Source organism: Hippichthys cyanospilos, chromosome 12 (assembly GCF_059441005.1).
Source record: "Hippichthys cyanospilos isolate Australia breed blue-spotted pipefish chromosome 12, RoL_Hcya_1.0, whole genome shotgun sequence".
Taxonomy (NCBI): domain Eukaryota; kingdom Metazoa; phylum Chordata; class Actinopteri; order Syngnathiformes; family Syngnathidae; genus Hippichthys; species Hippichthys cyanospilos.
The window spans coordinates 2,029,493-2,042,663 of record NC_142380.1 but is presented as its reverse complement, the minus strand read 5'-3'; the positions used below and the strand labels follow the sequence as shown (position 1 = coordinate 2,042,663).

The window sequence follows — 13,171 nt, the reverse complement described above, 5'->3', positions numbered from 1 at the left end:
TGCAATGACGTGTTTCTTTTTTTTTTTTTTTTTCGTTTTAAAGAGGAACCTACCCAGAAATTGAACAGCACTGTCAGTCCCCATTATGGCGCACCTGAATCTAAAATGAATTGCAATTGCAGGAGAAGTGTATAGTTCACGATTTAAGTGTTTATTGTTGCTTGTACCTACCCTTTTTGTCTAAGATGTTGGCTTTACTTTTCACTAGAGCTGTGTGAAACTTGTGTTTTGGGGATTGATACCAAGTGAATATTGCTGCCAATATCAACGATGTGGCATTGTAAATTATATATATATATATATATATATATATATATATATATATATATATATATATATATATATATATATATATTCATTCATTCATTTTCTATAGCCACTTATCCTCACTAGGGTTTTTGACATGCCAGCATGATTTTGGGATTACGGAAGCTGGAGTACACTAAAGAAAAAAACAACTTGGGCATGGGGAGCGCTTGCAAACTCCATGTAGGAAGGCTGAAGCTGGAAGTGAACCAGTGATCTCTGAACTGTGAGGCAGACATGCTAGGCTGTCACTGTGCGGCTCTAATGACGTGTTTTTTTAAATTAAACTTTTTTTTTAGTTATATATATAATATCATATTATATCATATAAAAATCAAAGTATCATATGAGGGTGTCCAAACAACGGCTCGGGGGCCTTTTGTGGCCCACTATCGAGAGTTTAGCGGCCAGCAGGATGTAGTAAAAATTACATTTTGACACAGCCCGCACCGATATTTTAGAAAAAGTTTGATTCTAATCTGAAATCAAAGCAAGACTAAATTTGGGTAAACGTGAAACTGGACTTCAAAATTTGAAAACAAATCAATAAACTCTGCTTCAAAATAGTATTAAACAATACTCAGGAATTGAATACAAACGAAAGCATGGCGCGCTGGCAGGTGTGTCCCATGTACATGCACTGTAATTGTGTGAGGTACCCATAAAATCATAATAAACACATAAATCTAAATAATCGACAATACCTCATTGTTAATTCGATACCGATATCGTTGAAATCGATACTTGGATTGATCCGCGCAGCCCTCGTCGCCACTTTATTGGTTACGTAACTTGCGCAGGTTGCAGAAGATGCTGGAAGAGATACAGCAGCACCTGCCACTCCAAACACTTTAGTTCCATATACATCTGTGCACATTTACGTCACAAAGCGTTCTATAAAATCTCAAGTGTTTCCCTCGACCCACGCTGCGCAAATGTGACCTTTGCTTTGTGCGCCGCACATCGTCCTCGGGTAGCTATTGTGCGTCTCCCCGCGTTCGCCGTTGTTTCTAGACCGCTAATCAAAAGTGCGGGCGCTCCTCAGGATCCAGCGACTCAAGCCGCGCGGCCAGGTGTTGATCGGCCGCTCAGCACGCTGCCATTTTCTTTTCCAGGCCACAACAATCCACATAATGCGATGTGATGTATTCATACAATAGACTTGTACAATACTGTACACGCGCGGAACACCAAGCGAGGCCACGTAAATATCTGGCATCATATCCTGAGCTCTTCTTCGTATAATAATCATAATGGTTCCTTAATTGTGGGATGAGAACACGACGTGATGAGATGAGCTGCATAGAAATGGAACCACTGGGCTTAATTTGTTTTAATCAGCGTCAGGAAATCGTGAGGCGCCGCTCCAGGAATCCTAATTTAACACCGGAGCCCGAGTTCAATTCGGGATATGTCTACGGAACTACATCAATAAAATATTTCATTTTCTGTAAAAATCGGAGGGAAGAAACTCGAAAAAACATGTTTATGTTGAGGAGGATGGTGGATATGCCAACATGGGAATGAAATAAAACAATGGCCAACATTCAGCTTAAAATCTTCTTCTACACATTAGATTCAGACATTCATTTTTTGAGTGACATGATTTTTTTTTTGCCGCGTGACATAAACACTAATTTGAACACGACTGAATCATGTTCAGGGTCATTATTTCAAGTCAAAATCACATCCGTTTGTTAGCAGTAGCTCATGCTACTTTAAATACCGGAAAAGACGACTACGGAAATAAACCAGAATCAACAGACTGTAGAGAACAAGACCAAAACAGAGACTAGCTAAACTTCGAGCGACAGCGTGACAGCGACTCGAAACGAACCGAACGGAAACTGGAGACTAAATACCCACACACCTAACGAGATGACGCGAGCCAGCTGGACAGGAAACCATTGGCGGAGGGAGCTGATTGGTCAACACAGAGGGGCAGGTTGACAAGGACAGGTGGACGCAATGAGCGCTAACGAGACAGACGTGGCTGGACAAAAAAAAAAAAATTTGGGACATGGCTGGACAAAAAAAAAAAAAAAAACCTACAATCTACATCTACATCCAAATGCGTTTTATTTTTTTCAATGACATAGATTAGATGTGTCACGCTCGTTGCGAATGAGTGGTCAGCGAACATCGTTTTAATATGGAGTTCCCATGGCGACAACATCCGACAAAATTATCCATTGTACCTAGCGATGTTCCTGTTTAAAAAAAAAAAAGTCCCCATTTCTCCTCTAATTGGGTCGGGCTGGCAACAAAAACCTTATTGAGCTGGTTGTTATGTTCTGGTATAAAAGCTGTCATTTATTAATAATCCACCTGTTATTATCATTTAAAAGTTTGCTTTATAGATTTTAAACAAATCATGGACTAAAATTACAATTGAGTGACTTAGGGTTACTAAAATAAATATTAATTTAAACCTTGTGGCAAGATGTTAAAATATATGGAAATAGATTTGATCATCATTAAAGAATCGATGAGAAAGAAAACACAAGGGAGCTGAAATTTCCAGCGGATGATGAAAACATGTAAAATTTCAAAATGCAACCATTCTGACGTTTCTATGTGTTCTATGTGTGTATGTAAATAACCATTATCCAAATTTTGGACCATATAAAACCATTTTAATTCAAATTTTTGAGACGCATTTTAACAGGCTTTATGCCATTGATTTTCCTGCAATGTTTGCAACATTACATTGAGTGGCTGAAAATTCTTCATTGACTCGAGTTTCACCTCACGACAGTAGGTGGCGATAGAGACCAGTTAACGTTTATGTCTTAAAGTCACTTATCCTGCGGTAGGGTCACATGACATGTACATGTCAGTATGCAAATAACGTCAAACGAAATCCCGCATCCATCTGCTATTTTCTCCAATCGGAGCGCAGCGGGTGCGACGCACTCAAAGGTATTAAAATCTGTATTCCGGATAGCGCGTAATGTATTTCCAATAAACTGGAGGCAGAAGATATTAGCTGAAGCGCGGCGCCCGCGGTCATCTCAGTGGCGCATCCCTCCGATTTAACACTTATTGATTCCTCCTTATGAGCGGCGCTAGCTGGCACTAAAACCCTGGCGGGTCCTTGGGGTGGCTGTGAAGCTTGCGTCTGTTCAGAATGTCACGAAAGTAGCGAAGGAGTGAAGAGACTCTGCCAAGAACACTCTGTTCATGCTCATTAGTCAGCTCGTGTGTCGGACGGCGTCAAAACGCACCAAGCCCCCAAAAAACACCTAATTAAAGACACGGCACCGTCTTATCAAGCCGCCGCCCGGTTTTTGAAACGCCCATCATGTGCCGCATTGAAATGTAGACGGAAAGACAAATTAAGCATTCAAAGTTGTTTTTCTCAAGCGTCCGAGATGGAAAGCCCCAGAAATTCTCAAGTGGAGCCGTGAACAGACTTCTTTATCCCGGCGTCGCCGTCGGCTGGCTCCTGTTACTCTGTTATGAAGCCATCACATGGTGTGTTTTTTCATGTACGACCACAAGAAGACGACGCGGATGATACTTTCTCTTTTCGGCTGAAATTTTCGAAAACGATCTATAATAAACTCTGAATTTTCAACACCCAATGCTGTGTTAAAAATAAGATTAGGGGCAAATTCCATTTCTGGTGTATAGTACTACAATTAATGGGAACGGACCCCCCTCCCCGCGAAAAGTGAAAAAACCACAAAGTAGCGTCACCCCCCCACCCCCGATGGAATTTTCATGCAGGTGTATCTAGGCACATGAATTTTTGAAATGTCAAAATATTTATATTTGACATATTTATGACAAATATTACTGCTGTATGTATAATTACCTAAATCTACTCCTGCCCTCATTGAATAATGGTTACGCCGGGAGACAATCACGCGTCTTGTAGGAGTGCCCATCTCCCTCATGAAACTCACACACGTTGTTAGATTGACGCAAAGGGTATATATATATATATATATATATATATATATATATATATATATATATATATATATATATATATATATATATATATATATGTGTTCAGCATTTGAGCAAAGCAGTCTCTTTTTACTTGAACTTACAAGAAGCACTGGCATTCTTTTACAATGCAGCTTAAGTCCTGGAAGTTGCCATAGGAATAGCGTAACTACGGCAACAGAGGAGACGAGGCTACGCACTAACCCCATAATGAATAAGAGGGCAATAAATAAGGAATCAAGAGAAAACGAGGTGGTTGTTCGTGTCTAAAGGGGAGTTGTGGTTCATCGGAAGAGATTTTTTGGGGATGCAAACAAATTGAACATGATATTATTTGTTATTGATGATGATTGATGATGTTATTTCAAGAATTTTTCAGTGCAAGTTTTTTTTTCCCCCTACTCGTCTGCTAATAAATTTTATTTACTAAAACATGGTGTCTAGTTGCTAAAGAAAAGCTTGCAGACATAGAGGAAATGTTTTTTTATTTAAATGTTTATTTTTAATGACCGAAAAAGTGTTTGTTTGTATTGTTGTCTTGATGCGGAGACGATTTTCCGTGGGATGATCGCGCATTAGTTGCACCTTTGCTGTTTGTAACAAATAATACAAAACTGAAGTTACCAAAAAAATGAATCTTACTGAGAAGCTATTAAGAAAATACGCTCGTCCTCAGTTCATAATTACCGTATTTTCCACGATAAGACGCACCTAAAATCCTAAAATAAAGTTTGATTGACTTTGCTTTGTTGACATTAGCTTTAGCTAGTGGATGCATAACACAAGCCCAGCCACTACTGTAGCTTCTATTCTACGCGCCTTATAATGCAATGTACCCTATATATGAAAATTCTTTTAAAATTGGCCATTCGTTGAAGGTGCGCCTTATAACCTGGCGCGCCTTATAGTGTGGAAAATAAGGTAGTGATAATGCATGAAAAAATTAAAAAAAAAAAAAAGGTCACGCTATAACACTTACGTAATAGTGATCCTGGTAATGGCAACCTAAACAATATAAAAATCATAGTCATGACAATTGTGATTTTCAGTAATTTGGGACAAAGTGTGTAGTGCGTACTTACATTGGGTAACTCGAACATTTCCTCGAGTGCACGTAATTCGGCTTGTATACTCAGCCCAGATACATTGAACTCTCCTGCTCTCTCGTTCTTTTAGAATTATGGTTCCAGATTCTTGGAAATTGTAGTTTGTGTATTCATCAAGGTTTATTCGACAAAAAGCTTCTGCACAAAGTAAACAGAAACGTTTAATTGCATTTTTCCCCTTTTTGCGAGTGGATCTTTATATATATATATATATAAACAAAATGGAGGTCAGTTGACTCACCTTTGCACGTAGGCGCCTCTGACCAAGTCCCGTTACGGAAGCAGACCACTGTCTCAGGTCCCAGCCTTTTGTAAAAACCATTGCACGCGTATCTTAGAGATGTTGCTTTTTTTCGCACGACATCACCATTCGCAACTTTTGGATATGGTCCACAGTTGGCAACTGAAAAAAAAAAAGAGAGAAATTTCAGTTGTCTAATAATGTTTCTTTAAAACGTTTTTAAACCTATTTTTACAGCTAAATTATCTATAATGTTTTAAATTGATTTAAGTTGTACTGAATAAGAATCACAATTCTTATGTGAATTTAGGGTTAGGGTTAGGGTTAACCTTATACACCCTAACCCTAACCCTGACCCTAACCCACACAAAATATGAAAACATGCTTTTTTTTTACCTGCCGTGACATGGAGTGAATCCGTTCTGTCAGTCTTGTCAAGAGATCCTTGAACAGAGAAAAAAAAAGTGGAATGTTGCAGGTAGTGTTACAACGGTTGGTATGTGAGAACCAACCGAGTATTGTTAGTTAGCTGCTTTTTGGCGTGCATCTTTTTCTACATAATGTATTCGATTCACATCAGTTCAATTTAAACACATGCCAAAAATTCACATACTGTGGGCTAGTAATTTTCTCATTCCAAATGTTCATGGTTCTTCCAAATTCCCAATTCATTCCCAACGACGGTGAGTTTGCCTCAAATGTCGGTCGTAACCCTTTCCAATTGCACATTCCTGATTACATTTAAATGATTCCCATTAGAAATGTAAAACATTTAGCTTATTAAATTTACCTACGGAAGAATTTCAAATCCTTTTTTACCACGATAATACCCACACAAAAATCCCTATTTATTCACAAATCCTAACACCTAACCTAACCCTGACACCTGCAAAAAAACACATAGAAATTGTCCCCATTTGAAATTCCGAATGCTCATTCATGTCAAATGCCCCCAAAAATTCTACACCCCCAAAAATAAATAAATAAATAAAAACCTCACATAAACAGTTGTCGCGGAACGATTTATTGCTGGAGAATGATTTTGGTTGCGCACCTGTTTCAGTGGCTGTAGAACCACCAGTACCCGCACCAGGAGTTGCGCCACCAGTATTGGTACGGCCCCGCCCGCTTCCTCTGTCTGACGTGAAAACAAAACCATTTTGACTGCGAATATATATATATATATATATATATATATACATATATATATATATATATATATATATATATATATATATATATATATACACACACACATATACATGTATGTGTGTACATAGTGGTATCTCGACTTACATTTGTCCCAGAAGTCATTTCATCATGTAAATTTTTCGTAAGTAGAGCCACTTTTTACATGTAAAAGGCATAATCCGTTCCAAGCCCGAAAAACCGCTCCTAAACCCTATTTTAATATTATATTATAAAAATGCGTATTGTAAAAAAGACATATTAGAATTACATTGGAGCATAGTAATCACGGATTTCAATTTCTTGTAAAAGAATAAAATTAAAAAAAAAAAACAACATCCAAACCTCTTTAAATTAATCATATTAATCATAGCAGTTGACAATATGAATGCAGTGTTTTGTTTTGTTTTCTTTTACCTTGAGATGGTGACGCCGTGCTAGGTGCAGAGAAAGACCTTTTTAGGTCGTGTTATATGTACGGCTTTATTTTACAATTCCGGTGATCTAGGCGTCATTTATCCACGGGATAGTCCACGAGAGCAAGAATAATTATTTCTGTATCATTTTAAATTTACTTACGTTTAGTGTGCAAGGTGCTTCCTGTGTGATGTCACTCAGCCCACCAGCTAAAGTGCAAACAACGCTAACATCAAAGTGGTATGTTATGTATGTATATACGTATGTTTAATGCGAATATGTACAATGTTACCAGAGCTAATGCTTTATTTTATGTTTATTAGTTCTACTATGTGAACGGGAACTGCGGATGAAGCACGTCAAGATGAAAAGTGCAAGACCACGTTAAAAATCGGTGCGAAATCGTCATATCAATAAATTGTGGCAATATTTTTCCCGCAGAGGCGTTTTGCAACCTGAATTATTCGTAACAAGAGGCGTTTGTAAGTAGAGGTACCACTGTGCTGTATATTAATACCCTACTTTCATCAACAGGTTTCGCAACGCCACCCGATTTGTCATCGTCTTCACCAGAAGCTGCTTTGGATATTGCTTAAAAAAAAATGGAAAAACATGAGTGTTTTGGATCTATCTCATCACAGTTTTGTAACTTACTGCAGCTCGGAGCTTTCGTCCAGGTCCCGGCAACGCAAAAGACGGACTTCCTGGCGTTTGCTTGGACGCCGTATCCATCTTCGCATTCGAAGCCAACCTCGGAGTCGGCCGCAAATATATCTTGGTACTCGTGAAGGATAACGGCGTGAGGGATGTTTGGCGGCTCGTTACAAGATGTTTGGCTACCTATGAATGTGTAAATGGGATATAAGCAGGTGAGGTATGAACGGATGTACGTAAGTGGCGAACGCGACGGGACTTACGCTCGCAAAGAGGCAATGCCGACCAAGTTCCCTTTCTGCACGTGGCCGTTGCTCCCCAGGCTTTGTGTTTGTAGCCTTCGTCGCACTTGATCCGGATGACTGATCCTTCTACGTACCACAAGCCTTCGGGACTTTCATTGTATTTCCCATTCGGAATAACCGGTGTAAAGCAGGCATTTTCGTCTAAGGAAGGAAAAAAAAATCACTTTTATTCTTTTAATGCAAGGAGGTGCAGGTGTAAAAAGAAAAAAAAAGCCAGTATTTTATGTTGCTAAATATTTAAAAAAATCATATATATATATATATATATATATATATATATATATATATATATATATATATATATATATATATATATATATATATATATATATATATATATTTTTTTTTTTTTTTTTTAATGAAATCTTTTATTCTAAATTTTATACTTTATTTAATACTATTTTTTAACTATTTTGAGCACAGTCATTGATTCACATCTTTTCAGTTTTTTCCTGTAGTAGTTCCATAAATTGACACCTTAAAACGGTGCTTCTGAAATAGTGGGGCATGCCCACCTGGGTGATGCCAGGGGGTGCACGGACATGTTTTTGTTTCTGACACGGGAAGTGTAATTGCCAAAAATAAGAATTTTCATCTTTTTTTTTTTTTAGTTTCCGGCACTTTTATCTGTTTTAGACTAAGCTGTAACCCATATAAAAGCTATAAAAAATAATTAACTGTACTTGAAAGTTAATTTATATTTTGATAGTTTATTTATAAAACTGCAGACAAATCGCACTGGATTATAAACTGCAGGGTTAAATCTTTATAAAAAAATAAAGAAAACTATGCAGCATGTAGTCCAAAACCGAATGCATACTTATGAAATCATCAAAGGCCTCAGCTCAAGACAGAAATAAAACCTTGTAAATTATCATCTGCAACAAAATGATCCAGATAACGGCCACATGCTGTAAGGCCAGTATAACGTGCAAAACTTCTTTAAGGCGTCCAGATCGGAATCATTACGGGCTCTGAATATTTAAGGCTTGCACACGGAACAAAAATGTATCATATCAACAAGGGGTTGAACACCATCATCGCCGCAAGCAAAAAAAAAAATTGATGTCATCAATTCGGTGTCCTATGAGATAACGCTTCTGCTAGTACCAGGCGAGCTGACCCCGGCCATTGCACTCTATATAAAAAGTAACCTTTTTTTTTCAAAGCAGGAAATGATGCGCGCCTGTGAAGACGAAAACAGCCAAACATCCAGACTGGTAAGACTTTAAAGCTGAAATCCACCATTTTTCATTTTCTATGTAAACATGCCAAGATTGTTCCTAATGTTCAAAATAGTTGACGCTAACTTACTGATCGTTCCTAAAAAGTTCATGCTAACTTACTGTATACTCACCAATACATTGCGGCGGATGAGACCATAACCCATTGAGGCAGACGCTTGTGGCCCACCAGCCCTCAACCGCCGGTTTCCGTCCGGCGCCGCAAGCGTAGGCCAGACTGCTTCCATGCAAGTAGGTTCCGAGTTCCGGCACCCAAAAACCTCCTTCCAGTTCGGGAGCGGGACAAGATTCTTGAGCTACGACAAAACAGAAAGTAAACAAAACAAAACAAAAAAAATGCTGCCGTCATTGTTAGAATGAAGATGACATACCGTCAAGTTCCAGCAGATAAGACGAGGCGAGGACAAATCCGAGACACCTGAGAAACATTTTTCCCGGGAATTGTGTTATTCTCTGACAAAGTTGAGCAAAATGCTCTCAATTACATGAGGAACGGTTAATAATTGTTCAGGCGTACCATCACCCACTCCAAAGTAAATACAGACATCCCACATAGGACAACTTGATGTTTGCTTTGAGAGCGAGATTGCAAACTTTTCAGACATTTCCCATTCAAACGGGGGTGTCGAACAAACGGCGCGCCGCCCGGTTCTGGCCCGCGAACGGGATCGATTCGGTCCGCGAGATGATGATTGGGCCGCACCCGAAATCATGTTTTGTAACTGTTTCGGTTTAACAAAGATTTACAGATTTTAGATGCAGATTCAAAAGCTTTATGAGGTCACAGTCCATGATGTTTAGCCATGCAAGCTTTTGCTTAATTTTGCCTCATTTTTATTCATATTCATGAGTAAAATCCTACAATTTGCGGACCTTCCTGCGCACTTTCAGCTCAGGCTGCGCATCGAGGTAAATGTCTATTCTCAACTAAGATGACGGTTTAAATATTTTACAAATTTTCTCAATACAGCGTTTACAGTAAACCGTTTGCGCGGTTTATTAAACAGAGCAAACGGATTAGTGCAAATATTCTTTTTCTGACCCTGGCACCAGAGGGGCTCCGTACTACACGAAAAATTAAGTACAACGACGCTTGACAAAGAGCGGGCATTAGGACCATGTCTCTCGCCCAGTAGATCGTGGTGGTTTTATTCTAAATGATTTGGACAATGTTGTGCAGTTTTGTGACTGATTCGTCGTCTTGCCACACTGCCATCTAGCGGTGTTTTTGAGGTACCTCGGAGGCTGTAAGCACGCCGGAGAAGAACATAGTTTGCACATAATAGTAAACATGTTCAGTTGTACAGATGATATTCTTTATTGTGTTTACTATCCATGCAGCGCATTCAGAAGAATATGATGCAAAAAAGAAAAAAGAGCAACAAACAACAAAGCTACAAAAAAGCAACAAAGCTACAAAAAAGCAACAAACACGTCCCGGAACAAGGCGCATTTTTGACGTATTTCGTCATTGTGTTATTTTGACGACCTTGAACTCGATACTGAAAAGGATACTTGTTGGTTTTGTTCGGAAAGTTCCGCACTGTCGCAATGACTGCTCGCTCGTGTTGAAATAACAGACTCACAACGAAACGCCGACAATACAGATAAACAGTTGCTTCTGATGTTTTCAGACGGCAAAATATTCAAAACATCAGCAGACCATCGACATTATTTGAATTCCTCACCGGCAAGTTACGTGAGATGCTGCGGGTGGGGCACAATAAAATGTGCTTGCTTTGTGTCCTCACGTGCACTTGACCTTAGCCCGTGAAGTCAAGTGCACAAGACGGAACTCAAATGAATTCGGTATTTGGTTTTAAGTGACTGATGCGTCCAAAAGTCTTTCTTTCTTTCTCTTTCTTCCCTCTCTTCCTGTAAACTCTTCCTTTAAACTTTAATGTTTGTGCCGTTCGTTCGATTAAAATAGATTACAATCAAAATTGTCCAGAATCACTAAAGAAACTTTTAAGATTCCGTTTTTTAGGCCAAACTGTTTTTAAATTAGACTAGGTCCCAAAATAATTCTTGATCAATTTGTTTTGGATTGACAGTCGCACGTCAACTAGTCTTTTTCTTGACCTTGTCTCCTAGGTGACCACCAGAGCTTCAACGTTAATGCGCGACTAGGAATCGAGAAGACAAAGGTTTCCTGGACAAACTCGTTCCGGAACAATTCGATATCTTTCAAAAGTGATTGAGTCGGAACAATGTACATGAAAAGATACCAAAATCTTATACAGGGAGCAAAGATTGCATTTTTCCTTTTGCTGCTATGGATTCTGCTGCTTTTTCTGCTTTATCACAATTGGCCCCAAAACACATTAGGCAATCGAGACGTCGAAGGACCTCCGACCGAGAATTGGCGGAGAGTAAACAGAGGAGCTCCTATCCAGGCGAAATTAGAAGACGTCTTCGAGGGCACCCAAATTCCCGGCCTATTCCCTTACGTCATCAACGAACTGGACAAATGCAGGAAGGATCCATTCCTTGTGTTTTTTATATTGACGGAAGCTTCGCAGGTGGAAGCCAGGGAGGCCATACGAGAAACCTGGGGGAACGAGAGTTTGATCCCGGGCGTGGCCGTGGTCCGCGTCTTCCTGCTCGGAAGACGTTACGACGAAGAAGGGAGCCGCTGGCAAAGGATCCTCCGGGAAGAGAGTGGAAAATATCACGACATCATCCAGCAGGACTTCTTGGACACCTACCACAACCTGACCCTGAAGACCTTGATGGGACTGCACTGGGTCGCGCGCTACTGCTCGCGGGCCAGCTACGTCATGAAGACGGACAGCGACATGTTCATCAACACGGAGAAGCTCATCCTGAAGCTGCTTAGGCCGGAGCTGAAGCCCAGGAGGAACTATTTAACAGGACGGGTCATTTTCAATAACGCGCCCATCCGGGACAAAGGAAGCAAGTGGTACGTTTCCGAAAAGGAGTACCCGCAAACGAGCTATCCCGACTTCTGCTCCGGGACCGGTTACGTGTTCTCCGCCGACTTGGCTCTGAAAATTTACAAAACGTCTAAGAGCGTACGCTACATGTTCATGGAGGACGTGTACGTGGCGCTGTGCCTGGCCAAGCTTGGATTGAGGCCCGTCGACCCGCCCCATGAGTTTCTGTTCAACCACTGGCGGGTCCCCTTCCACGGTTGCGCGTATCACCGGCTGATAACGTCTCACGGATTTCGGCCCGGGGAAATCATTCGCCATTGGAAGATGCAGCAAACAAACAAGGCCAAATGTAACCCGGGACAATAAAATCCCACGATAATCGAGACATCTTCTCACTTTCGTATTTAGCTCAGATGTCCCCGGAGGCCCGGTACGGGTTCGCGGATGGAATGGTACCGGGCCCCGATAATGACGTTTTGGAATCGATTTATCGATCTGAGCTTTATCGGTGCTTTGTTTGGCTTGAGCTACTCCATTTTGTAGTGAGGAAGGACGCGCGGCTTCCGTTGAGAGCGGTGACACGCACATTGTTCTCGCAAGTGCCTCTTGTACTTTCTCGGTAAGAATGTGTCATTTATGCTCGAAATTTGTTTGTTGATCCAACAATGTGTGACTGTGGATACCATGCTAATGATAGTCCTTATCTTATGCATGTTATGTAGCGCTGCCTTGTATGCGTTTAGCTCATTAGCATTGCCAGGTATTTCCCTATATATATGTAATTCCAACAATTTACGCAATAAAGACTTGTGTGAATTGTTGAAAAATGTAATTAAACATGAGTGACTAAATCATT

General features: G+C 40.1%; 2 protein-coding genes across 6 annotated transcripts; one reads left to right on the top strand and one right to left on the bottom strand.

Moving 5' to 3' along the window:
* Positions 1–4,731: 4,731 nt before the first annotated feature.
* Positions 4,732–10,086, bottom strand: LOC148414370 (complement factor H-related protein 1-like). Of its 2 annotated transcripts, XM_088428961.1 has the most exons (11): positions 9,790–10,086; positions 9,532–9,714; positions 8,133–8,315; positions 7,870–8,055; positions 7,738–7,806; positions 6,665–6,748; positions 6,007–6,054; positions 5,611–5,772; positions 5,346–5,507; positions 5,243–5,268; positions 4,732–4,853 (listed from the first exon to the last, which is right to left on the bottom strand). In XM_088428961.1, the coding sequence occupies exons 1-11, from the start codon at positions 9,845–9,847 to the stop codon at positions 4,839–4,841; spliced, it is 1,176 nt and encodes a 391-aa protein (XP_088285087.1). In that variant the 5' UTR covers positions 9,848–10,086; the 3' UTR covers positions 4,732–4,838. The 2 variants fall into 2 exon arrangements, with proteins under 2 accessions (XP_088285087.1, XP_088285088.1); XM_088428962.1 differs by lacking the exon at positions 7,738–7,806 and having other exon boundaries at positions 9,790–10,085.
* On the top strand, positions 9,182–13,169 carry LOC148414369 (beta-1,3-galactosyltransferase 2). Of its 4 annotated transcripts, XM_088428965.1 has the most exons (3): positions 9,225–9,287; positions 9,347–9,394; positions 11,513–13,169. In XM_088428965.1, exon 3 carries the CDS (start codon positions 11,629–11,631, stop codon positions 12,679–12,681), a length of 1,053 nt encoding a protein of 350 aa, XP_088285091.1. In that variant the 5' UTR covers positions 9,225–9,287; positions 9,347–9,394; positions 11,513–11,628; the 3' UTR covers positions 12,682–13,169. The 4 variants fall into 4 exon arrangements, with proteins under 4 accessions (XP_088285093.1, XP_088285089.1, XP_088285091.1 ...); XM_088428967.1 differs by having other exon boundaries at positions 9,182–9,394; positions 11,941–13,169; XM_088428963.1 differs by having other exon boundaries at positions 9,192–9,394.
* Positions 13,170–13,171: the final 2 nt, after the last annotated feature.